At 47.8% G+C, this 23,959-nt stretch overlaps 1 protein-coding gene across 2 annotated transcripts in view; it reads left to right on the forward strand.

Moving 5' to 3' along the window:
* Positions 1-23,959, forward strand: part of MPP2 (MAGUK p55 scaffold protein 2) — a 78,373-nt gene that overhangs the window by 47,156 nt on the left and 7,258 nt on the right. For both annotated transcript variants that reach the window (XM_080979570.1, XM_080979569.1), the window contains 2 exons: positions 22,970-23,101; positions 23,495-23,600. In XM_080979570.1, the coding sequence (XP_080835696.1) occupies positions 22,970-23,101; positions 23,495-23,600 (238 nt within the window). The remainder of the gene's footprint in view (positions 1-22,969; positions 23,102-23,494; positions 23,601-23,959) is intronic.

The raw sequence follows: 23,959 nt of genomic DNA on the forward strand, positions 1-23,959 counted from the left end.
TCGCCTTTGACTGGACATAACCATCCAGGGGTCCTTTACCTTTTACCTTTTTACTAGCCACAATGGCTATGCTGTGCCGCCACAGTTGAAGGCAACCATGTTTCCGAATACCAGTTGCTGGAAACCGCAGGAGGGAAGAGCGGCGTTCGTGTGCTCGCATCCTGCTTGCTGGTTTTCCACAGGCATCTGGTCGGCCACGGTGAGAACAGGATGCTGGGCCAGATGGGCCTGATCCTGCAGGCTCTTCTTAATGTTCTTACGCTAACCTCCACAAGCTGCCCAGCTTTCTGTTTGCAGCTGTTGCCAGTGATTTCTTCCTTTTGTTTTATGTAATACTGTATTGGGAAAGTTGGCCAAACTTTCTATATGCTGTATCTAAAAGGAGCCGTCGCGAGGGGGGTCATCTGGGGAACAACCATCAGTCTCAACCAAGGATGGGTAATAGATTCTGACAGGCAGGCAACAGAGTGGAATGAAATTCAGCACCTTGGTCAGCGCACTTTGAAGTCAGAGACAAGATTTTGCATTTGCAAGCAGTGCTCCCTCAGCAAACTGAAGTCTTGCCCCAGCACCAGTCCGAAGCCTAATGACAACTGATATAGTCTTGTTTTTTGGTCAGGGGTGCAAAAATCCCAGGTTTCACCTCCCTGGAGGAACTCTGTCTTCAAGGGGCCACAGTGCGTATGCGAGGCAGGCTGCAGTGTCTCTTGTCTCCCTGGAACTTGCACGCTTTATCATAATTTTTTAATTTGTATACCGTCTTTCTATCTTGCAATACTCAAGGCGGTTTACAAGCTGAAGAAACAGAAAATGTACATCTTATAACAATCTAATGCAATACAAAAATGTGATAATAAAACCTTAAAATAGGCAACCTACGTCAAAAAAGTAACATTCAACAATCATTAGAATCGTATTAAATAATAATAACATATAAAAGTTAAACAGTTGCAATAAATAATTTCTAAACTATAATCAGTAAAACAACGACAAGCCACAGTACATAAAATAGGTAAAGGTAAAGGGACCCCTGACCATTAGGTCCAGTCGTGGCCAACTCAGGGGTTGCGGCGCTCATCTCGCTTTATTGGCCGAGGGAGCCGGCGTACAGCTTCCGGGTCATGTGGCCAGCATGACTAAGCCGCTTCTGGTGAACCAGAGGGGCGCACGGAAACGCAGTTTACCTTCCCGTCGGAGCGGTACCTATTTATCTCCTTGCACTTTGAACTGCTAGGTTGGCAGGAGCAGGGACCGAGCAACAGGAGCTCACCCCGTCACGGGGATTCGAACTGCTGACTTTCTGATCAGCAAGTCCTAGGCTCTGTAGTTTAACCCACAGCGCCACCCGTGTCCCAATAGTACATAAAATAATACAATACAAATTGAGAAGCAGAGACTAGAGGGTGGGGCAAGGCCGGTGGAAGGAGGCCTTGCCTGAAAAAGTCTCTCCCCTCACAGTTCTTCCTCCAGGAACAGCTCCCTTATGAGGACTCCTAGGGTCAGAGGGTGGGGCAAGGCAGGTGGAAGGAGGCCCTGCCTGATGGAGTCTCTCCCCTCACAGTCATGGAAGGCCGGGTGTCCAGAGGGAGGTGTTTTTGGAGAAAAGCTGTTAGTGTCACAGCCTGTAGGCAAGGAAATCTCAGGAGCAGGGGGTGGACCCATCACAGATCCTTTGGATTTTTGCCAAAGTGTTTGACACTCTGGCTGCTTCCTGAGATTGTCAAAGGAGAGGATCGCTCCATCTTCCATGACTCTTGGTGCATAAAGCATTTCTCGTGTGTCCTGAGTTATGACAGATGGCCTTGCACAGAGACTCCTGCTGTCAATCTCACAATGGACGCAGGGGGAGATTTCTTCATAACCAATGCATTGTTGTGTTTGCATCTCAGATTTTCAGCTCGGCTGAGGTGGTGTGCAGATTCCAACTTAAAATAAAATAAAATATGTGAATTTAAGGAACCCTATAGAAACCATCCCCATTCCAGCCACAGTTGAGGATATAGCTCTTCCCTGTATGCTCTCTCCCTGTTCCTCACTTTTCTTTGAATTATGATCTGGCAACCATTACTTCTGGTAGCATTCATACACAGTTGGGCATACCACCTCCTGGTATGTCTTCTTAGATGTTCCTAATCCCTATCTATTTATTTATTTGATGGCCACAGGGGTTGCCAGCCTTTTCGGACCAGGGGGCACATTTTGAATGTTGAGAGTTCTGAGGGCACAAGTTACAAAATGGCTGCTGTGGGGGCACAAAATTAGAAAGTGTGCAGTCAGGGCGATGCTTTCCTTATAACTGTATTTCCATATGAGAAGAAGCATAAACTGTTGAATTTTTGCCTGGAAAATAAGACAGAAGCAGGGGAAAAAAATGCATTAAAAAGAAGGAGAAAACAGGGGGCCACCAGGTGGCGCATTGGAAGATGGCCGACAATAACATCTCTCCGACCCACATGAGGTAATTAAGAGGCTGCTATGGGAAGTATGCAGTCTTCCTGACCCCCCAAGGAGATGGGGGAGACAGCCTTGCCAGCGGTGTCCACAATGCACCCCCGGATTTGTAAGAAGGGGGTGCCGGTCACTTGGCACAACCCTCGGTGAAGTCGGCTCTTCCCGGACGCTGTCTCCAATCAGCACGTGCTGGTTCGCTTTAGCTTGAAAATATAATTGGAAACATATAATTGGAAGAGAAGCTAAAGCACATACATCAAGCGAAGTTCGGGTGATAAGACTGCTGATTAATGGATCTCTGTGACCGGAGCAACGGATGAGACAAATAACTCAAGTGAGGAATTACCATCAAGACACTGGTACATTTGGACTGAAATGGAAGGGGGGTGGAGGAAAAAACTTTTCTTTTCTTTGCCTTATGTGGTTATTAATAACCCTCCACCCCAGAAAGAAGTTTGTTGCATTTGCTAACCATAAGCAGGAATCCAAGAACTGTGTGGAATGAATTTCAAAGAGAGGATTGGTAAACATTGGAGAACAAAGGAAAGTTTTTATGACGCAGTTTTAAATGGTGTCTCGCTAAGACAGGCTTGTCTAAGAAAGACGGGAGGCGGAGGACCAGTACCATCGGAATGTGAATGATGATTGGAATGTGATCTAACTGGCAGAGCCTTTTGTGAGATACTTGGCAAGCCTGCGAAAATTAAAGGACAGACCGAGGATAATTCTTTTACGGAAGTGTGGAATGGCGTCTGTCCCTATGTGATATGACTTTTGGGAGAATCTAAAACCCACACAGAGGATTTTGTTTTCCAACCCGCTTGTGAGGATTATCAGAGATCGCAAAGAAAGGATATATGATAACAACAAGAAGATGAAGAAAGTAATAAAGAGACTATCTGGACAGAACTGGATAGAATTGTCTAATTAGAGCAGCAATATAAGTGATGTTTGGACCCCCGTTCAGAACTTGATGTATGGGTACCCCCAACAAAATTTAAAAATCTGGCTGTATAATTTGGAATTAATGTGATTTGGAAATAATGTGATTTGATTGGCCTGTTAATAAAAATTATTTTAAAAAATAATAAAAAGAAGGAGAAAAAGCAGGCTTTTAAGACCCCAGGAATTCCTCTTGCCTGTTGGCTCAACAATTCACTTATCAATCACAGCTCTGACTTCAGTCATTGGTTAAAAACACTAGCAAGGTAGATCAGCCAGGCTTGCTCATTTCATAGAAAAAGCTTGAAAGGGTATCTGCACATTTTTGTTTCAAAACTTTCTTTCTAGGAGAAAGCTCAAAAGACTGGGGCCGCTGTGCAGGGGTGCAAATGAAGACCCTCATGGGCGCAATGGCTCCTACAGGCATGAGTTTGGCAGCCCTTGCCTTGAATTGCTGCATTGACTAGAACCCTAAATCTTTCAGATTCCTGTACAAAATTAACACCTCTTGGTTTGAATTGTATCTCTTGGACAAGTGTGCAGATTGCATCTACCCAACAGATTTCATACTTCTCATAATGTTTGTGCATTTATTAAAACAACTCATTGGCCACCTTTAAACCAGAAGTTATAATGTTGCAACATAAACATATCAAAATACAGCCATACTTTGGTTTTTGAACTGCTTAGTTCTTGAACGTTTCGGCTTCCGAATGATCAAAACCCAGAAGTGACTGTTCTGGTTTGCAAACTATTTTTGGAAGCCAAAGGTGTGACAGGGCTTCTGCAGCTTCCAATTGGCTGCAGGACCTTCCTTCAGCCAATCAGAAGCCATGCTTTGGTTTCCAAATGTTTTGGAAGTCAAACGGACTTCTGGAATGGATTCTGTTCGACTTCCAAGGTACGACTGGACGTATTTAAATGCTTTATTGGAGATAAAAAAATATGCATTTTTGAATATTAAAGGAAGTAGAAATTTAAATGAATATTTACATGGAGAGTTTTTGATTTTTTAAAATCACAGATTAGTTCAGAAATGGCACAAACAGACTTAATGGGTAAAAACAGAAATACAGATTTGTCTCTCCCAGGCTGAGGGCTGTAACTCCTCATCTCTCGCAACCCTTTGGGAAGGAAGGAGAGAGAAAATCTGCTGCCTCAGCCAATGTCCGTGTCCCTCTCTGCTCCATTCCTTCTTTGCCAAGTGACTTTTCCATTCTGCTCTGTCACGCGTCCCCTCTCTTTGTCTCATGCGGCGGAGTTCAGAAGTGACTTAATGCTTGGGTGCTTTGGGCATAGTGGCGTAAGAATTTAATGATCAGGTGTCAAATCAATTACGCATAGCCGTCTCATGCTCCGAGCATGGGAAGTTGTGTAGGTGTGCCACACAGCCCTTTTTTTTTGGCAACCTGGTTCTGGGTGAGGCCTAAGTCGAAGCGAGCAAATTTCTGCTCAGGAGGTAGGGCTTTTCTACCTCAGGCATTCGTCTCTGGCCTAAACCAACCTGGACTTCACACCTTGGAGGGGATCCGGGCACAGCCATTAGTCCTTCGGGGTGCAAGAAAAGGAGAGGGAAAGGCTTTCTGCTTCCTAAGACCACCCCATCTCTGCTTCCCACATAAGATTTGTTGCTTGAGACATCCTCTCCAGGCGTCCTGCTACGGTGTATAGCAGGAACGCATGAGGCAGGGGGACCAGGGACGAACAAGCTTCTCCCTCCTTTCCTCAGTGTCGTTCTTGCCACCTTCCATGAGTGGGAGGGTGCCTTCATGAAGCGCAGTTGCTCCCCATGCAAGGTACTGAATGAATTGTGGAATTCCCTTCTGCAGTTACAGAAGATTCCCCACTTCACTGTCTCGCCAGAGTGGTGCACGCTCTAGTTATCTCCCGCTTGGACTACTGCAGTGCGCTCTACGTAGGGCTACCTTTGAAGGTGACCTGGAAACTACAAAATGGCCTTGGCCCAGTATACCTGAAGGAGCATCTCCACCTCCATCGTTCTGCCCAGACACTGAGATCCAGTGCCAAGGGCCTTCTGGTGGTTCCCTCGCTACGAAATGCCAAGTTACAGGGAACCAGGCAGAGGGCCTTCTCGGTAGTGGCGCCTGCCCTTTGGAATGCCCTCCCACCAGATGTCAAAGAGAAAAATAACTACCAAACTTTTAGAAGACATCTGAAGGCAGCCCTGTTTAGGGAAGCTTTTAATGTTTAATAGCTTATTGTATTTTAGTGTTTTGTTGGAAGCTGCCCAGAGTGGCTGGGGAAACTCAGCCAGATGGGCGGGGTATAAATAATAAATTGTTGTTGTTGTTGTTGTTGTTGTTGTTACAACTAATCCAGAATGCAACAGTCGCTCTGGGCGGCTCCCAACAGAACATTAAAAACACGATAAAACATCAAACATTAAGAACTTCTCTAAACAGGGCTGCCTTCAAATGTCTTCTAAAAATCAGATAGTTGTTTATTTCCTTTTTTTTTTATAAAGAATATTTATTCCAATTTTAAGATTACAGAAAAAGAAAAAAGTAAAAAAAGGAAAAACAAATCACATACATCCTACAAAAAACAACAACACACAGTACAAAGAAAAATACAAAAGACAAAAAATCACAATAAAAAAGTAACAAAAAATCAAATTAAACCATTAGAACCGTTTTCCCATTTACTTGTTTCCGTGACTTCCTCTCACTTCTCTGCTTTGTATTCTAATTTGAATCGTATCTCCAGCAAATCCTTCTAACCTTCTTTTCATTTACTTATTTTAACATTCGAAAGTATTTAATTCTCCTCTATCTTTATTTTACACTTCTTATTTACTTATTCCATTATACTCTGTCTGCCAATATGGTCTAATATTCTTCTCCAACCTTTTCTAACATTCTTTTATATTACAATATTTCTGAAGATATGTTTTAAATTTTTTCCAATCTTCTTCCGTCGACCCTTCTTCTTGATCTCGAATTCTGCCGGTCATCTCAGCCAGTTCCATATAGTCTATCACTTTTCTCTGCCATTCTTCTCGGGTAGGCAATTCATGTGTCTTCCAGTATTTCCCAATAAGTATTCTTGCCGCTGCTGTCGCATACATAAAGAAATTCCTGTCTTCCCTTCGCACCAATTGGCCGACCATGCCCAAGAGGAAGGCCTCTGGTTTCTTCAAGAAAGTATATTTCAATACCTTTTTTAGTTCATTATATATCATTTCCCAGAAGGCCTTGATCTTTGGGCACGTCCACCAAAGGTGAAAGAAAGTACCTTCATTTTCTTTACATTTCCAACATTTATTATCAGGCAGATGATAAATTTTTGCTAGCTTGACTGGGGTTAAGTACCACCTGTAAATCATTTTCATTATATTTTCTCTTAAGGCGTTACAAGCCGTGAATTTCATACCTGTGGTCCATAACCGTTCCCAGTCAACAAACATAATATTATGCCCAACATCTTGCGCCCATTTAATCATAGCAGATTTAACCATTTCATCCTGTGTATTCCATTTCAACAGCAGATTATACATTCTTGACAGATTTTTAGTTTTAGGTTCTAACAGTTCCGTTTCTCCAGTTTAGATTTTTCCTCCTGGAAACCAATCTTTTTATCTAAGTTAAAAACCTCCCTTATTTGATAATAATGCAGCCAATCTCGAACTTTAGTTTTTAATTTGTCAAAACTCTGCAATTTTAATTTATCTCCAACTTGTTCTAAAATTTCACAATATTTTGGCCAGTTTGTCTCCATATTTGTTTTTTTCAAAGCCTTAGCCTCCATTGGTGACAGCCACCTTGGTGTTTTACTTTCCAACAAATCCTTATATCTCACCCAAACATTAAATAATGCTTTCCTGACAATATGATTCTTGAAGGCCTTATGCGCTTTAACTTTGTCATACCATAAATATGCATGCCACCCAAAGACATTATCGAAACCTTCTAAATCTAAAATGTCCACATTTTCAAGAAGTAGCCAATCTTTCAGCCAACAAAAAGCGGCTGATTCATAGTAAAGTTTAAGACTGGGGAAACTCAGCCAGATGGGCGGGGTATAAATAATAAATTGTTGTTGTTGTTGTTGTTGTTGTTGTTGTTACAACTAATCCAGAATGCAACAGTCGCTCTGGGCGGCTCCCAACAGAACATTAAAAACACGATAAAACATCAAACATTAAGAACTTCTCTAAACAGGGCTGCCTTCAAATGTCTTCTAAAAATCAGATAGTTGTTTATTTCCTTGATGTCGAATGGGAGGGCGTTCCACAGGGCGGGTGCCACTACCGAGAAGGCCCTCTGCCTGGTTCCCTGTAACCTCACTTCTTGCGGTGAGGGAACCGCCAGAAGGCCCTCAGAGCTGGACCTCAGTGTGGAGGTGAAGACGCTCTTTCAGGTATACTGGGCTGAGGGCGTTCAGGGCTTTAAAGGTCAGCACTGACACTCTGAATCATTCATATATGCAGATACTGCTGAGAAGTAAGGTCCATTGCGCTGGACCAATGGGAGTTAACTCACAATTAAGCAGGTATTGTTTTTCAGCCAAAGTCGGGGCCGCACTCTGCATCAAATTGCAACCAGCTGCAGAACACTTAAGTTCAAGGTGGGCAGGGCAAAAGGAAGCCAAACAATCTTCACAGTAAGCAGAGTGGAGGTGCTGCTTCTGTACACTCCAGCATTTAACTGGAAATGCCTCAAAAGACTCCTGATCTTTGTGAGTTTTGATGGGAATCAACCTGCTCTGTACCTCTTGGACTAATGTTGAGGTTGGAACATGGCAGAAACCAAAATACCTTTAGAAAACCATATGGAATTGTGCATGTTGAGTGAAAATACATATAGGGATGTGTCTTTTGAGAGGAAATGTGTGTACTGCAAGGGGAAAGATGTTTAGTACAGTGGTACCTCAGGTTAAGAACTTAATTTGTTCCGGAGGTCTGTTTTTAACCTGAAACTGTTCTTAACCTGAAGCACCACTTTAGCTAATGGGGCCTCCTGCTGCTGCCGTGCCGAGGAGCCCAATTTCTGTTCTCATCCTGAAGCAAAGTTCTTAACCTGAAGCACTATTTCTGGGTTAGCGGAGTCTGTAACCTGAAGCGTATAACCTGAAGCGTATGTAACCTGAAGCGTATGTAACCTGAGGTACCACTGTATTGCATATTTAAATGTTGATTTTTGTGCAGTTTTTTCAAAAATGTAATTTAATGCAGGAATGGGGTAGAGTGGAACTATGGATTAAGATAAGTGAAAGTGACATGGAGCAGAAGTAAACTGATACTCTTATCCTTATCTCCAACATCCTTATTCTCATGTCAAGGAAATAAACAACGATCTGTGAGTTTTAGAAGACATCTGAAGGCAGCCCTGTTTAGGGAAGTTTTTAATGTTTGATGTTTTATTGTGCTTTTAATATTCTGTTGGGAGCTGCACAGATGGGCGGAGTATAAATATTGTTGTTGTTGTTGTTATTGTTGTTGTTGTTGTTATTATTATTATTATTATTATTATTATTATTACACTCCCTACTTTGCAGCACCTCCCACCACTGAACATTTCACTTGGATTGGGAGCCTCCAACCAGAGGAAGTTTAGGGAAGTTTTTAATGTTTGATGTTCTATCGTGCTTTTAATTTTCTCTTGGGAGCTGCCCAGACTGGCCGGGGAAACCCAGCCAGATGGGTGGCATATAAATTATTTTTATTTTTATTTTTATTACAGGACCAGTTAGACCTGGCATGCATCCCCGTTTGGCCCATGAGGTTATTTTTCCAAAATCAGACCAATCTGCCCCTCACCTGATATCATACATGAGGTGGGGAGACATATAAGAATGTAGCTGCAATTGGGAGCTTGAAACGAGCTCCTGATTATTTCCAATAGGAACTCCCCAGTGCAGCTGAGTGAGGCGCAACCCTTTGCAAGTCCCGACAATCCGCTGATCCTCAGTGCCTTCAGGACCCTGTGCTGTGCAAGTGCTGTTGCCTACAGCTGTTTTGATTTCAGACTGTGCAGCCAAGGGAAAATGGGTCACCCAATGTCATGGTGACATCAGGTGATTGACAGGTGGCTGGCCCTGCAAGGGGAGGGGGGTGGAGATAAGAATCCACCCGCCCCCCCCAGCTGCATCCAGTTCCCCACTCCTTCTTTATTCCATAAAATCTATGCTGTGTTTTGCAGCCTTTTAAAAGCAGCCTTAGCAGCTGATGGTTGTTCTTTTGGCTAAACTAAAGCTGTATAAGGAAACATCATTTCCCTACAGTGAAGCAGGTCTTCTTTAATACATATAATAATATTGTATTCTTTTTCCGTACAGAAAGTTACATTTGCTACTCTGTCCTATTGATTTCCCGCTCGGCCAGCATCAATGCTTATAACCCAAATCACATACAATTGCATTTTAGGTTTCCTCTTTATCTGATTCCATCCTCTGTGACATATTTCTCGATATGTTCTGCTGTTTTCTTACACTTCAGACACCGCTGTGGTCCTCATGTGTGGAAAATAACTTTTTATATAGACTAGGAAAGGTTTCCAGTCTTCTTTAAAAGATTCTAAATTTAGACAGCATCTTAAAAAGCAGAGACATCACCTTGCCGACAAAGACCCGTATAGTTAAAGCTATGGTTTTCCCAGTAGTGATGTATGGAAGTGAGAGCTGGACCATAAAGAAGGCTGACCGCCGAAGAATTGATGCTTTTGAATTATGGTGCTGGAGGAGACTCTTGAGAGTCCCATGGACTGCAAGAAGATCAAACCTATCCATTCTGAAGGAAATCAGCCCTGAGTGCTCACTGGAAAGACAGATCCTAAAGCTGAGGCTCCAATACTTTGGCCACCTCATGAGAAGAGAAGACTCCCTGGAAAAGACCCTGATGTTGGGAAAGATGGAGGGCACAAGGAGAAGGGGACGACAGAGGACGAGATGGTTGGACAGTGTTCTTGAAGCTACCAGCATGAGTTTGACCAAACTGTGGGAGGCAGTGGAGGACAGGAGTGCCTGGCGTGCTCTGGTCCATGGGGTCATGAAGAGTCGGAAACGACTAAATGACTAAGCAACAACAACAAAAATTTGTATCTTTCATCAGTGCCGTCAGTTTTGCCATTTCTGCCTGTTCCAAGATTTTCATCAAACGTTCTTCCCTGGAGGGTGTTCTCTCTTCTTTCCATTTCTCTGTGTGTATTATCCTTGCTGCTGTAGTCACATGTGCACATAAATACTGTTGAGGCTTCCTTTGGGATTTCACCGTCTACTTCACCTTTGAGCCGGTGCCAATGACTGGGCTCAACCTCTTCAGCCCCGAGTGGGCCAGGCGAGCTGGAAAAGCACTCCCAGAGACCTTCCACTGCAGGGAGCAGGTCTAAGTGCTGTGGACTCACAGCTTAGAGCTGTGAGCACCAAACTCAGTTCCAAAAGTCAGCGGAGCACAGCAGAGTATGGACCACATGAACAACGGCTCTGAAGTCTAACTTCTTTTATTCTTTACAGCTACTGCAGAACTAAAATAAACTACAGTGGTACCTCAGGTTAAGTACTTAATTCGTTCCGGAGGTCCGTACATAACCTGAAAATGTTCTTAACCTGACGCACCACTTTAGCTAATGGGGCCTCCTGCTGCTGCCGTACCGAGGAGCCCAATTTCTGTTCTTATCCTGAAGCAAAGTTCTTAACCTGAAGCACTATTTCTGGGTGAGTGGAGTGTGTAACCTGAAGCGTATGTAACCTGAAGCATATATAACCAGAGGTACCACTGTAACTAAAGACTAATCGGAGACGCTGGACTGCATGAGTGTTACAGTTGCTTGAGCAATCACCTTATCTATATACAGATAACACTCAGACTCCCACAGGCTGGAGCGGAAGAAGCGATGAGCAAAATCCGCCCCCTCCTTTCTGAAACATTGTCAGCAGATTCTTGCAATGGGAGGGGTGAAATATCCTCACTCTCCCAGTGATGCAGTTTTCACGTAATGCTAAGCCAAACCGTAGCTTAGCCAAATCAGAAATTGTGGCCGTCCTCAGTCCTGCTGTGCCAACTAAGCCATGGTTTGGCTTAGCATGTCGTCCGGGCCCAGTCTCATGGTTCTGCTCGCTGCAGACAAAGATTTCTTCTTGGTTTCCTGCCTATGGGTTTGTCTTGCGGATGCAAGCCCAGGTTTAGATGTAGTGCTCAGTGGTGGACTTGTAAAAGGATAAAATTCTTCTTAGGCATTCAAGTAAGCAAAAGAAACAACATTTTCCTGCTCCTAGCAGACTTGTTAAAATATATAAGTCTAAATCAGATAAGTGCTAGAGATGTAACGAGGTTGAGGGTACGTTTTATCATATGTGGTGGACTTGTAAAAGGGTAAAAGATTATTGGGAAATGATATATAAAGAATTGAAAAAAATAACAATGTTTAAACGTACCTGTGATGGGACGATGAGCTGCTTGTGTGTAAAATCCTAGTCCCTCAGAGTTTGGTCAAGTTTGCAAACCTCTGTCTGTAACGGAGCCCCTTAAACATGGCTCCGTCAGTCGCTGACAGATTCCGACAGTGGTTGCTTTCGGAATCGCTTCCAACATAAAAGCTCCTTAACGGAAACACGTCTTCTGGACTCTCTGCGTGACAGTTTCCGGCGAGGAGTGGGTGTCCCTACAGGAGGTCCTGAAACCTCCCCACTGTTTTCGCTGGAAGTGTCTCTGAGCCATCCCTCCAGCTCCCTTTCCCTCCGCTCAGCTCCTCTCCCCCTACTGGTTCCCTCTTCAGCTGCTGAGTCTCTCCCAACCTGTGTGAGCCCTTTCACTTCCCTTCCTTCCGATGGCAGTTCCCTGACATCCACCTCCCCTCCAGGGCCCCCTTCATCCCCTCTCGCCCCCTCCTCTACGGGCGGTGAGGAGGCAAAACCCCGGAATGAACTTCCTTCATCTTCCGATGTCCCGAACACTTCTCTCCACCTGTTGCGGTTCCTGGTCTCGAAGTACTCCTCCTCCTCAGAGTCCATCTCCCCTTCCCCTTCCGAGTCCGAGAATCCTTCCAACTCCTCCTCCTCATCGGTGGTCCCAAAGTATTCCCTCCGGAACCTCTCCACAGGCTGAGGTTTCCTTGGGAACCTTTGATGGAACGTTTCTATCAATACCTCGTCATTGATATCTTCTGCCATTACCCAAGTGTTTTCTGACTCCGGTTCTCCTTCCCACGCTACCAAATACTCCACCTGATCCCCCTTCCATCTGGCGTCGAGGATTTCTGCCACATGGCTGCTGCATTCCCTTTCTTCTATGACCGGTCCCCGAGTGGCCATCCCTTCTCGTCCCCCCTCATACGGTGACAGTAACGACCTGTGAAATACTGGGTGCAGTTTCATGTGGTTGGGTAACCGGAGCCTGAAAGCCACTGGGTTGACCTGTTGAATGACCTCAAAGGGACCCAATCTCCTGGGTCTTAATTTCTTACAACCTCCTTTGAACGGCAACCCTTGGGTTGACAGCCACACCCTATCTCCCACCCTTATGGTTTCACCTTCCCTTCGGTTCTTGTCTGCCTGCCTCTTGTATTCTTCCTTCGCCCTTTCTAAGTTGAGTTGGAGCTGACGATGGATTGCTTCCATTTCTTCTACAAAATGCTCGGCTGCCGGGACACCCCATCTCTCCCCTTCTCCCCCTGGGAAAGCCCTGGGATGACACCCATAATTAGCCAAGAAGGGGCTCATCCCTGTGGACACATTCTCGGCATTGTTGTAGGCAAATTCCGCCAGCGCCAACTTTTCTACCCAGTCATTCTCTCTGTCATTGACATAACACCTCAGGTATTGCTGGAGGACCCCGTTTGCTCTTTCCGCCTGCCCGTTGGTTTCAGGGTACCGGGCAGTCGAAAAGTTGACCTCCACCTGCAGTAAGCTCATGAGCTTCCTCCAGAACCTGGAAGTAAATTGTTTTCCTCGGTCTGAGACCACCCTCAATGGCACCCCGTGCAACCTAAAAATGTGTTCTACAAATAACTTCGCTGTCTCTTCCGCCGTGACTGCATGCGAGCAGGCTACAAAGTGGCACATCTTTGTTAGTAGGTCTACCACCACCATGATGGCTGTTTTCCCCTTGGACTTCGGCAGATCAGTCATAAAATCTATCGACACTGCCTCCCAAGGTCGTTCTGGGGTTGGTAAGGGTTCTAATAGCCCCGCCGGTGCCCGCCTCTCCCCTTTGGCTCGCTGGCATTGCTCACACCCTCTTACATACTCCCGTACATCTTCCCTCACCTTAGGCCACCAAAATTCCCTGGTGACCAACCACATGGTTTTGTGTTGTCCAAAATGCCCCGCCGTGGGGCTGTCGTGCAACTGCTTGAGTACCCTCCCCCTTAAGTCTCCTTCAGGGATATACAGTGCCCCTTTGTAATACAAAGCTCCATTTCTTTCCTCGAAACCCCCTGGTTCCTCTCCCTCACCCCTAAGACCTCTGAGCTTATTCTGGGCGTATTCATCATTCTCTGTTTCCTCTACCAGTTCTCTTTGTCCCACCAATGCCGCCCCACACACCCAGCGGTCCTCTGGAATGACATGTCTCTCTTCGGGTGCTCCCTCCCCCTCCAAATATTCAGGTTTGCGTGAGAGAGCGTCCGCCCTAATGTTCTCTGGGCCTGGCACGTAACAAATCTCAAAGTTAAATTTGGAGAACTCCTGGGCCCATCTCACTTGCCGTTGGTTGAGCACTCGTGCCGTCCTCCAATACTCTAGGTTCTTGTGGTCAGTGCACACTTGCACCTTATGTTGTGCGCCAATTAGCAGGTGCCTCCATCTCCGGAACGCCTCATGAATGGCTAGTAGTTCTCGGTCATACACCGTGTAGTTCCTCTCGGATTTGTTCAGCTTTCGCGAAAAAAAGGCACACGGTCTCCACTCTGACTCCTCCTTCCCTGGCTGCAGAAGCACCGCCCCAATAGCTCTGTCTGATGCGTCAGTTTCCACTCTCATCGGTTTTTGTAAATCCACATGCAGGAGTTGTTGTTCCGAGGCGAAGGCCCTTTTTAGTTCCTCAAATGCTCGCTCCGCCTCCTCAGTCCAAACGAACTTCTTCTTACTGCTGAGACAGTCCGTAATGGGCGCCGTCAGGTGGGCAAAGTTTCGGATGAACTTACGATAGAAGTTCCCAAATCCTAGGAACCTCTGCACATCCTTCCTTGTTTTGGGTGTTTTCCATTCCAGCACCGCCTGGACCTTGCCGGGATCCATGGCCAATCCCTTGTCTGACAGGCGATACCCCAGGAATTCTACCTCCTTGGTATGAAACTGACACTTCTCCAGTTTCACCCACAGCTGGTTGGCTTGCAGCCTGCTCAACACTTCTCTGACGTCTCTCACATGCTGCTCCTCATTCTCAGAATACACCAACACGTCGTCTAAGAAGGCCACACAATTCTTGTAAAGCAAAGGCCCCAGGACATGGTTCATAAACGATTGAAAGCACGCGGAGCCTCCTTGTAGGCCGAAGGGCATAACTAAATATTCAAATGCCCCCAAAGGGGTGAACATGGTGGTTTTCCATTCATCCCCCTTCCTTATTCGTATCAGGTTGTACGCCCCCCTTAGGTCCAGTTTAGTAAAAATCTTTCCCTTCCTGACCCTTGTCAAAATGTCGTCAATCCTGGGCATAGGGAAAGCCACTGGTTCTGACACTGCATTTAAGGCCCTGAAGTCACACACAAGCCTCGGCTTGTTCGTGTTTTTTTTATCCACAAAAAACACTGGGCTGCCCCCCACCGCCCTGGACTCTCTGATGAACCCTCTCTTCAGGTTCTTGTCAATGAACTCTCTTAGCTCCTGCATCTCTCTGTCTGACATGGCGTACAGCTTGCCTACAGGGAGCTGTGCCCCAGGGAGTAAATTGATTTGACAGTCAAAGGGTCTATGCGGGGGTAGTTGGTCAGCTTCCCTTTCGCTGAAGACGTCGCGGAGATCTGCGTATTGTCGTGGTACCTTCACGTTCTCCGTTACTTCAGTCCCTGCTAGGGTGGCTTGGGCCCCTGCCAAACCCTTTCCCTCTTTGCAGTGTTCTAAGCAATGTGCTGAACCAAAAGAAACCACTCTCTGATGCCAGCCCACCAGCGGATCATGTAACGCTAGCCAGCTCATCCCCAATATAATGGGAGCTCCTCCCAAGGTGGCCACATTAAACGCTATCAGTTCGGTGTGCCTTGCCACCTTCATTATCATTGGGACGGTCTGCAAGCTGACTTCTCCTCCCAACAGCTCCCTGCCATCGATCGTGGTCACCTGCAGGGGGTTGCTTAAAGGGATCGTCTGTATCTGGTGTTCAGCTGCAAACTCTTTGCTCATGAAATTGCAGGAGCTGCCTGAGTCCAACAGCGCCTTTATCTTTAGAGGGTGTCCGTTTGGCAGCTCTAGCGCCACTTCTATCACTAGGGCGGGTTTAGGAGGTTCTGGCGTGGGCACTTTCACTGCTCTTTGGCCTGGCTGCTGTGCCCCGACGGTGGCAGCCAGGCGTTGGCTTTTACTTGCTTCGGTATTTCTTCCTCTCTTCCCTCCACAGCTCCTACCATCCCTTGCCATTCCTTCCTCTGGGGGCAGACTCTGGCAAAGTGACCTGGCTGTTGGCAGAGATAGCATTTCCGGGCGCCTTTTCCCTCCTTCTTTCCCCCCTCACTGGGCTTTGAAACTGCGCGCGCGCTGTTCCGATTTCCATCGGCTCTGCCGGCGGGAAAGTTGGCTCTGGAATGTCTGGAATGCGGAACTCCTTCCAACGTTCCCCCTTCCCTTCCCGCCTCTCCAATGCTCTCGCCTCCTGGCGCGCTCCTATGGTCAGCGCTGATTTGGTCAGCTGGTCCATAGACTCCGCCCTGGGCGCCCGGGAAAGTTCGTCTTTCACAGCCGAAGAAAGCCCTTCTTCAAAGAGCATTTGAATGGGTTCCGCCGATAGATCCCACCCCAATTTATGGATCAACATGGTGAACTCAGTCCAGTACTCACGGACAGATCGGCTCCCCTGTTTGCAAGCCATTAACTGTCTGCGGACCACTCCCTGTTCAATATCGCTGGAAAACATCAGATCCATGGCGCGAAAGAACTTCATCGTGTCCTTTAGGACGTCACTATTCGCTGCCATCAGGGGTCTAACCCAGTCTCTCGCCCCCTTTTCAAGATGCCCAATCACGAAAGCCACTCGTGATTCCTCGTCAGGGAATTCATCAAACTGCAGATTGAGGGCATATTGCATCTCTGTCCGAAAGCCATGATAGTCTTTGGGCTCCCCCCCAAACTTCTGCACCAATCCTGGTACCTTTCTGACGAGCTGGGTGTCTTTCCCCTTTTTGTCTGCATCCTGAGCCCTCCTCTCCTCAAGCCTCGCCGTCTGCAGCGCTAGCTGGACCTCCAACACCCGGTACCTTTCTTCCAGGCTTGGACCCGCTCCAGCTCCTGCTTCTCCGGTTCCGGCTGGGTTGCTCATGATGCCTTCTCCTGCACAAGCTGCTCACGAAGACTGTCGGAATGCTGTGATGGGACGATGAGCTGCTTGTGTGTAAAATCCTAGTCCCTCAGAGTTTGGTCAAGTTTGCAAACCTCTGTCTGTAACGGAGCCCCTTAAACATGGCTCCGTCAGTCGCTGGCAGATTCCGACAGTGGTTGCTTTCGGAATCGCTTCCAACATAAAAGCTCCTTAACGGAAACACGTCTTCTGGACTCTCTGCGTGACAGTTTCCGGCGAGGAGTGGGTGTCCCTACAGGAGGTCCTGAAACCTCCCCACTGTTTTCGCTGGAAGTGTCTCTGAGCCATCCCTCCAGCTCCCTTTCCCTCCGCTCAGCTCCTCTCCCCCTACTGGTTCCCTCTTCAGCTGCTGAGTCTCTCCCAACCTGTGTGAGCCCTTTCACTTCCCTTCCTTCCGATGGCAGTTCCCTGACAGTACCTTTCCAAACAAACTAGAGTCTTTTTTGTTGGGAATAATTCAGAGGGAAATTACCAGGTGTCAAAAAAGACTACAGTGGTACCTCGGGTTACAGATGCTTCAGGTTACAGACACTTCAGGTTACAGACTCCGGTAACCCAGAAATAGTACCTTGGGTTAAAAACTTTGCTTCAGGATGAGAAGAGAAATCGTGCAGCGGCAGCAGGAGGCCCCATTAGCTAAAGTGGTGCTTCAGGTTAAGAACAGTTTCAGGTTAAGAACAGACCTCCAGAACAAATTAAGTTCTTAACCCGAGGTACCACTATATTTATGTATGCTACAACCGCAATCCGTGTTTTGTTAGCCCCAAAATGAAGAAAGAGTGAGGTCCCAACCAAAGAAAAATGGCAACTTAAAAACTGATGGAATACGCGCAACTTGCGGTTTCAACATATAAGAATAAGAGAACAAGAAGAATGTATGTTTAAAGAAAACTGGAAAATGTTTACTGAATATATGGGTGAAAATTGTGTTCATGTAAAAATGCTGGTAGCAGTAAGATAAATTCAACAGTGAAAGCAAGTTTTGATGGATTTAACAATAGGTAACTGAATGGTTTAGTTCATGTAAAATATGCAGGGATGTGTGGTATGCAAAATGAACCACGGAAAGAGAAGAAGGGAAGTCATGGATTGAAGGTTGTTTAAATGAATATTTTGAAAAAGGATAGATAGATAGATAGATAGATAGATAGATGATGATAGATAGATAGATAGATAGATAGATAGATGTAGTGCTCAGCCAGAGCATGGCATAGCCCTGGGTAGCACAGGCCATGCTAAACTATATTTTGGCATTGTATATCACGTCCAAACATATGTAAAAACCAGTGCATGGCGCCTTGCTCTCCCAGTATAGGATGATATGCATTGACTCATCCACTGGGAGACTGAATTTCTAGATGCCACTGGAGAAAAACTAAACTCTGAAGAATGATGCCAACGCCTCACCCTCACAAAGTGTAACAAATAGAGATCTATTTACAGCGGAACTGTTCCTGGTAAACATGGACACTTGATTCTTCCTTAAAGTCTGGAGCAAATTTCAAGCCCTCTTGCAGGCCACTGTGTCAGAGATGTTATCCTCCGAAGACGGGTAGCAGAATGCTTGCAGCGTCCCTCTGCTATCCACCAGTCTTTGGAGTACATCTGGGATCGCTCAGTGGAAACACTTCAGCATGAAATGTGAAACGCAGGGAATAAAACATGGGGGGGGGGGGACGATTTGAGGGCATACGTGCGTTTTGTACGGAATATTCGAGCATTCTCCCTGTTGCGATGGTGCAGGCGGGGATTTGAGAGTAACGTCTGGCGATGCTAGAAGCATTCCAGAGGGAGGGATTGTGTAATGAGTTAGCAACAGCTCCTTGTCACAAAGCCCATGCTGATTCCAAAGCGAGCGGCAGAGGGGTGGAGGAAGGATGACGTGAGCGGTGGTGATGGAGACGAGCGCTGCTTGTTTTCATGTGAATATAATCCTGCTGCTTTGTGGAAGCAAAGAGGATTATTTCACACCACCAAGCCCAAATAGCGGCCTAAAAAAAGACAGCAGGGGCATGTGTGTATGTGTGTGCGCGTCTGCTTGGGAAGACACATTAACTTATTACACAATCCTCCTCTGCCTCCCTACCTCAATCTTTCCCTCTGTCTGGAGAGATAATATATAACTTGCTCAAGGGCTTTGGGAGGGAACAACTTAGAGCGGAGAAGCAACAGGGGAAGAATGTATTCAGGGCCGGCCCTGCTGTTGGGTAGAATGAGGAGGCTGCCTCAGAAGGCAAATGCTGGGAGGGAGGGAAGGAGGGAGAGCAGCATTCTGCCCTCAGGTGCCAGTGGAAGACACAGTCCACCATCACCTGTCAGGTTTCCTTGTGGTCCGTTCCAAATCTAGGACTCTATGATCCTAGATTGCATTTACGCACATTTGCGGGACTGTACTGCAACATTCGGGACTCGGGTGGCGCTGTGAGTTAAACCACAGAGCCTAGGGCTTGCCGATCAGAAGGTTGGCGGTTCGAATCCCCGCGACGGGATGAGCTCCTGTTGCTCGGTCCCTGCTCCTGCCAACCTAGCAGTTCGAAAGGTAAACGGTGTTTCCGTGCGCTGCTCTGGTTCGCCACATGACCCAGAAGCTGTACGCCGGCTCCCTCGGCCAATAAAGCGAGATGAGCGTCGCAACCCCAGAGTCGTCCATGACTGGACCTAATAGTCAGGGGTCCCTTTACCTTTGCCTTTTACTGCAACATTCAGGGACGTGTGTGGCGCTGTGGTCTAAACCTCAGAGCCTCTTGGGTTTGCTGATCAGAAGGTCAGCGGTTTGAATCTGCTTGACGGTGGTAGCTCCTGTTGCTCTGTCCCAGCTTCTGCCAACCTGGCAGTTCAAAAGCACACCAGTGCAAGTAGATAAATAGGTACCGCTGCGGCGGGAAGGTAAACGGCATTTCCGTGCACTCTGGTTTCCGTCAGTGTGTCCCATTGTGTGAGAAGCGGTTTAGTTATGCTGGCCACATGACCTGGAAAGCTGTCTGTGGAGAAACGCCGGCTCCCTTGGCCTGAAATGAGCGCCACAACCCCATAGTCACCTTTCACTGGACTTACCGTATTTTTCGCCCCATAGGACGCACTTGTTCCCCTCCAAAAATGAAGGGGAAATGTGTGTGCGTCCTATGGGGCGAATGCAGGCTTTCGCTGAAGCCTGGAGAGCGAGAGGCATCGGTGCGCACCGACCCCTCTCGCTCTCCAGGCTTCAGGAAGCTATCCGCAAGCCTTGCAAGCCCGGCGGGAGTTCCCGCGGGCTCACAAGGCTTGCGGGGAGCAGCCTGCAGCCCCGGCGAGTGTCCGCAAGCCTTGCGCGCCCGGCAGGAGGTCCCGCCGAGCGCGCAAGGCTTGGGGCGGCAGCCTGTCGCCCGAAGCACGGGGAGCCCTCCGGAGGGCTCCCCGTGCTTCGGGCGAGTGTCCGCAAGCCTTGTGCGCCCGGCAGGAGGTCCCGCCGAGCGCGTGAGGCTTGGAGCGGCAGCCTGTCGCTCGAAGCACGGGGAGCCCTCCGGAGGGCTCCCCGTGCTTCGGGCGAGTGTCCGCAAGCCTCGCGCGCCCGGCGGGAGGTCCCGCCGGGTGCGTGAGGCTTGGGGCGGCAGCCTGTCGCCCGAAGCACGGGGAGCCCTCCGGAGGGCTCCCCGTGCTTCGGGCAAGTGTCCGCAAGCTTTGCTCACCCGGCAGGAGGTCCCGCCAAGCGCGCGAGGCTTGGGGCGGCAGCCTGTCGCCCGAAGCACGGGGAGCCCTCTGGAGGGCTCCCCGTGCTTCGGGCGAGTGTCTGCAAGCCTCGCGCGCCCGGCGGGAGGTCCCGCCGGGTGCGCGAGGCTTGGGGCTGCAGCCCAAAGCACGCGGAGCCCTCCAGAGGGTGTCCCGTGCTTCGGGCAGGTGTGCGCAAGGCTTGGGGCGGCAGCCGCGGCGGGGGGGAATAAATTTTTTTTATTCATTCCCCCCAAAAAAACCCCGAGGTGCGTCCTATGGGCCGGTGCGCCCTATAGGACGAAAAATACGGTAACCATCCAGGGGTACTTTACTGCAACATTCAGAGCAGTGCACATTTTGAAGGGTGGCTGGGTTTCGCTTTGCGTATTGCTTCCTGAAAGTGCAAGTGATTTAAGTTCTCCAGACTCACAATGCCTACGATAGCAATGTCTTGCTCCAAATATAACTTAGCTGTCGAAAAAGTCTCTACAAACTGAAAGCAGAGTTTCTATGTGGCTTTGTTATCCATTAAAATGTTTCAAGGAAAACATTTTTTAAGGAAACGGAATCACATTTCTCCCACATCCCCGACCAGCCAGTGCCTTAGCCCATTTCCCTTGATCCGTGAGAAGTAGAGCCGAGTTTGATCTTCGACAACATTTCATTTTTGAGACTCAATGGGGGGCTGCAAGGGTGGGGATCGAGAGAGCCTGAACTGGGGTTCTCTTCTCCCTTTGCTACTGCTCAAGCACTGAGCCCCTGAGTTTCTTTGCAAACATCCTTCTGTGTTTTTGTCCCCACAAGCGTTCAGATTGGGCAGGGAGGGGGACGAGTGAAAGGTCTCGACAGACAGGCTCAGATATGATCCGTTTCCCGGGAGACGTCAGCAGTGTGTGTCTCCTGCGAATGCAAATAAATGGAGTCTATAATGAAGAGAGAGAGGCTAGTGTTTTTTCCTCGCTGCCTTCCACCACCAGGATTTATTGTTTGAAGATAACAGGGCAAAATGAGTACTGTACTGGCCATGCTCTTGCTCTGCAGTCTCCCTGGCAAATTGCTGGATTCGTCTCCTGACTACCGGATTGCTCTTTTCAGTCCACAAGGAGGGAGGAGGTGTTTGCAGTTAGAGCGTTACAATGAAAACCAGCAATTTATTGCTAAAGAAAAGGGTACCAAGCTACAGTTCGGCTAGGAAGCCTCATGTTGCCAACTCCCCACCTCCCCCAAGTTTCTGAGCTGTGGTTTAATTTGCAAAAATGGGCAGGCTAAGTTTGCTCATCTCTGTGCTGCAAGTTATTTATTTCACTGGTTTCTGCAGGTCAAGCTATGTGTGTGTGTGTGTGTGTGTGTGTGTGTGTGTGTTGTTGTTGTTTGTAGCTAGTCCTAGATGGAATTGCACTCCTGAAGGACCATGCCGGCTGTTTGGGAGTTCAGCTGCACCCAACATGCCCGGGGATGCCCTGGTGGTGGCACGGCCTGGAGTGCTTTTTACCAGCTTAGGCTGGCACACCAATACCTGATGCCACCACTTCTTCTTTTGCCCTGCTATAAGTTTTCTGGGAAGGTTTAGGGGTTGGTGGTATGGGGCTACCTTTGAAGGTGACCCGGAAACTACAACTAATCCAGAATGCGGCAACTAGACTGGTGACTGGAAGCGGCCGCCAAGACCACATAACACCGGTCCTAAAAGACCTACATTGACTCCCAGTACGTTTCCAAGCACAATTCCAAGTGTTGGTGCTGACCTTTAAAGCCCTGAACAGCCTCGGCCCAGTATACCTGAAGGAGCGTCTCCACCCCCATCGTTCAGCCTGGACACTGATGTCCAGCTCTGAGGGCCTTCTGGCGGTTCCCTCACTGTGAGAAGTGAGGTTACAGGGAACCAGGCAGAGGGCCTTCTCGGTAGTGGCGCCCGCTCTGTGGAACGCACTCCCATCAGATGTCAAGGAAGTAAACAACTATCTGACTTTTAGAAGACATCTGAAGGCAGCCCTGTTTAGGGAAGTTTTTAATGTATGATGTTTTATTGTGTTTTTAGTATTCTGCTGGGAGCTGCTCAGAGTGGCTGGGAAAACCTAGCCAGATGGGTGGAGTATAAATAACAAATAATAATTATAATCATAATTATTACTATTTTATTATTGCAGGATTGGGACAGGCATAGCTATCTCTCGCAGAACTGGAGACTTGAGATGGGTAGAACTGTCCTGCTCACATTTCCCTGTAATACGTATCTTTCATCCCTTCCTGTTTTCAATTCCATGGTTTCTGGTGTCAATGCCACATTCTACCGTGACCTGCAAGCCCACTTTGTTTCAATCTTGGCTGGCTCGTGATGTCAGCCCCCCTCGGATCGGTCCTTCTGAGTCTCCTCTCTCACTCCAGAGCCTCGCTGCTCATCTCACCTTGCTTCCCCTTCCATAGGTGTTTGTGAAGGCCCACTTTGACTATGACCCAGCCTCTGACAACCTCATTCCATGTAAGGAAGCTGGGCTGAAGTTCATTGCCGGAGACCTCCTCCAGATCGTCAACCAAGATGACCCCAACTGGTGGCAGGTATGGACCTTGTGTCAAATAAATGAGCCATGGGCAGGATCAGGCCCGGGTGCATGTTCATGGGATAAGGCATGGGTGGCGTTCAGGGAGAGCTGTTTGCCGCCAAGAAATCAGTTTGTAGGGCGCTAGGCCAGAACTAGCCAGGGAAATCAGAGTGGCTACATGCAAGAAAAGGAAAGGACTGCAATTCCTAGGCAAAAAACCAGAAGTCTGTATGAGGGGGTCTCCACCTCTACTGCAGTTCTTTTATTAATACTGCGACTGCTAAAAATGTCAGAATGAAGAAAATGGGTTGCGTGTCTTTGTGGGAGGGGGAAAGGTTTTTCCGTGATCTCGGGTCCTGCAATTTACCTCCCCACCCAGGTGCTCAGAACTAACCTTTGGTTGTTTCAGGCCTGCCACGTGGAAGGCGGCAGTGCTGGTCTGATCCCAAGCCAGCTGCTGGAGGAGAAACGCAAGGCCTTTGTGAAGCGAGACCTCGAAGTCACCCCCTCATCAGGTAAAAGGCACTGCCCCTCCCAGAGCCTCAGTTCTCAGAGTTCCCTGGGAAGAGAGACATAGGTCTGAGGGGGGAAATGGGACTCTCTTAACAACTCTCAGCCCTTTAGACAGTCGTGACTTCTTCCCCCAAGGCAGCCTTTCTCAACCTGTGGGTCCCCAGATGTTGTTGAACTACAACTCCCATCACCCCTAGCTAGCAAGGCCAGAGCTCAGGGATGATGGGAGTTGTAGTCCAACAATATCTGGGGACCCACAGGTTGAGAACCGCTGCCCCAAGGAATTCTGGGAGCTGCCGTTTGTCAAGGACGCTGACAATTCTTAGGAGATCCTCTGTTCCCCTCCCAGAGCTACAATTCT

This window comes from Podarcis pityusensis (assembly GCF_964106645.2).
Source record: "Podarcis pityusensis genome assembly, chromosome: 13".
Lineage (NCBI taxonomy): Eukaryota > Metazoa > Chordata > Lepidosauria > Squamata > Lacertidae > Podarcis > Podarcis pityusensis.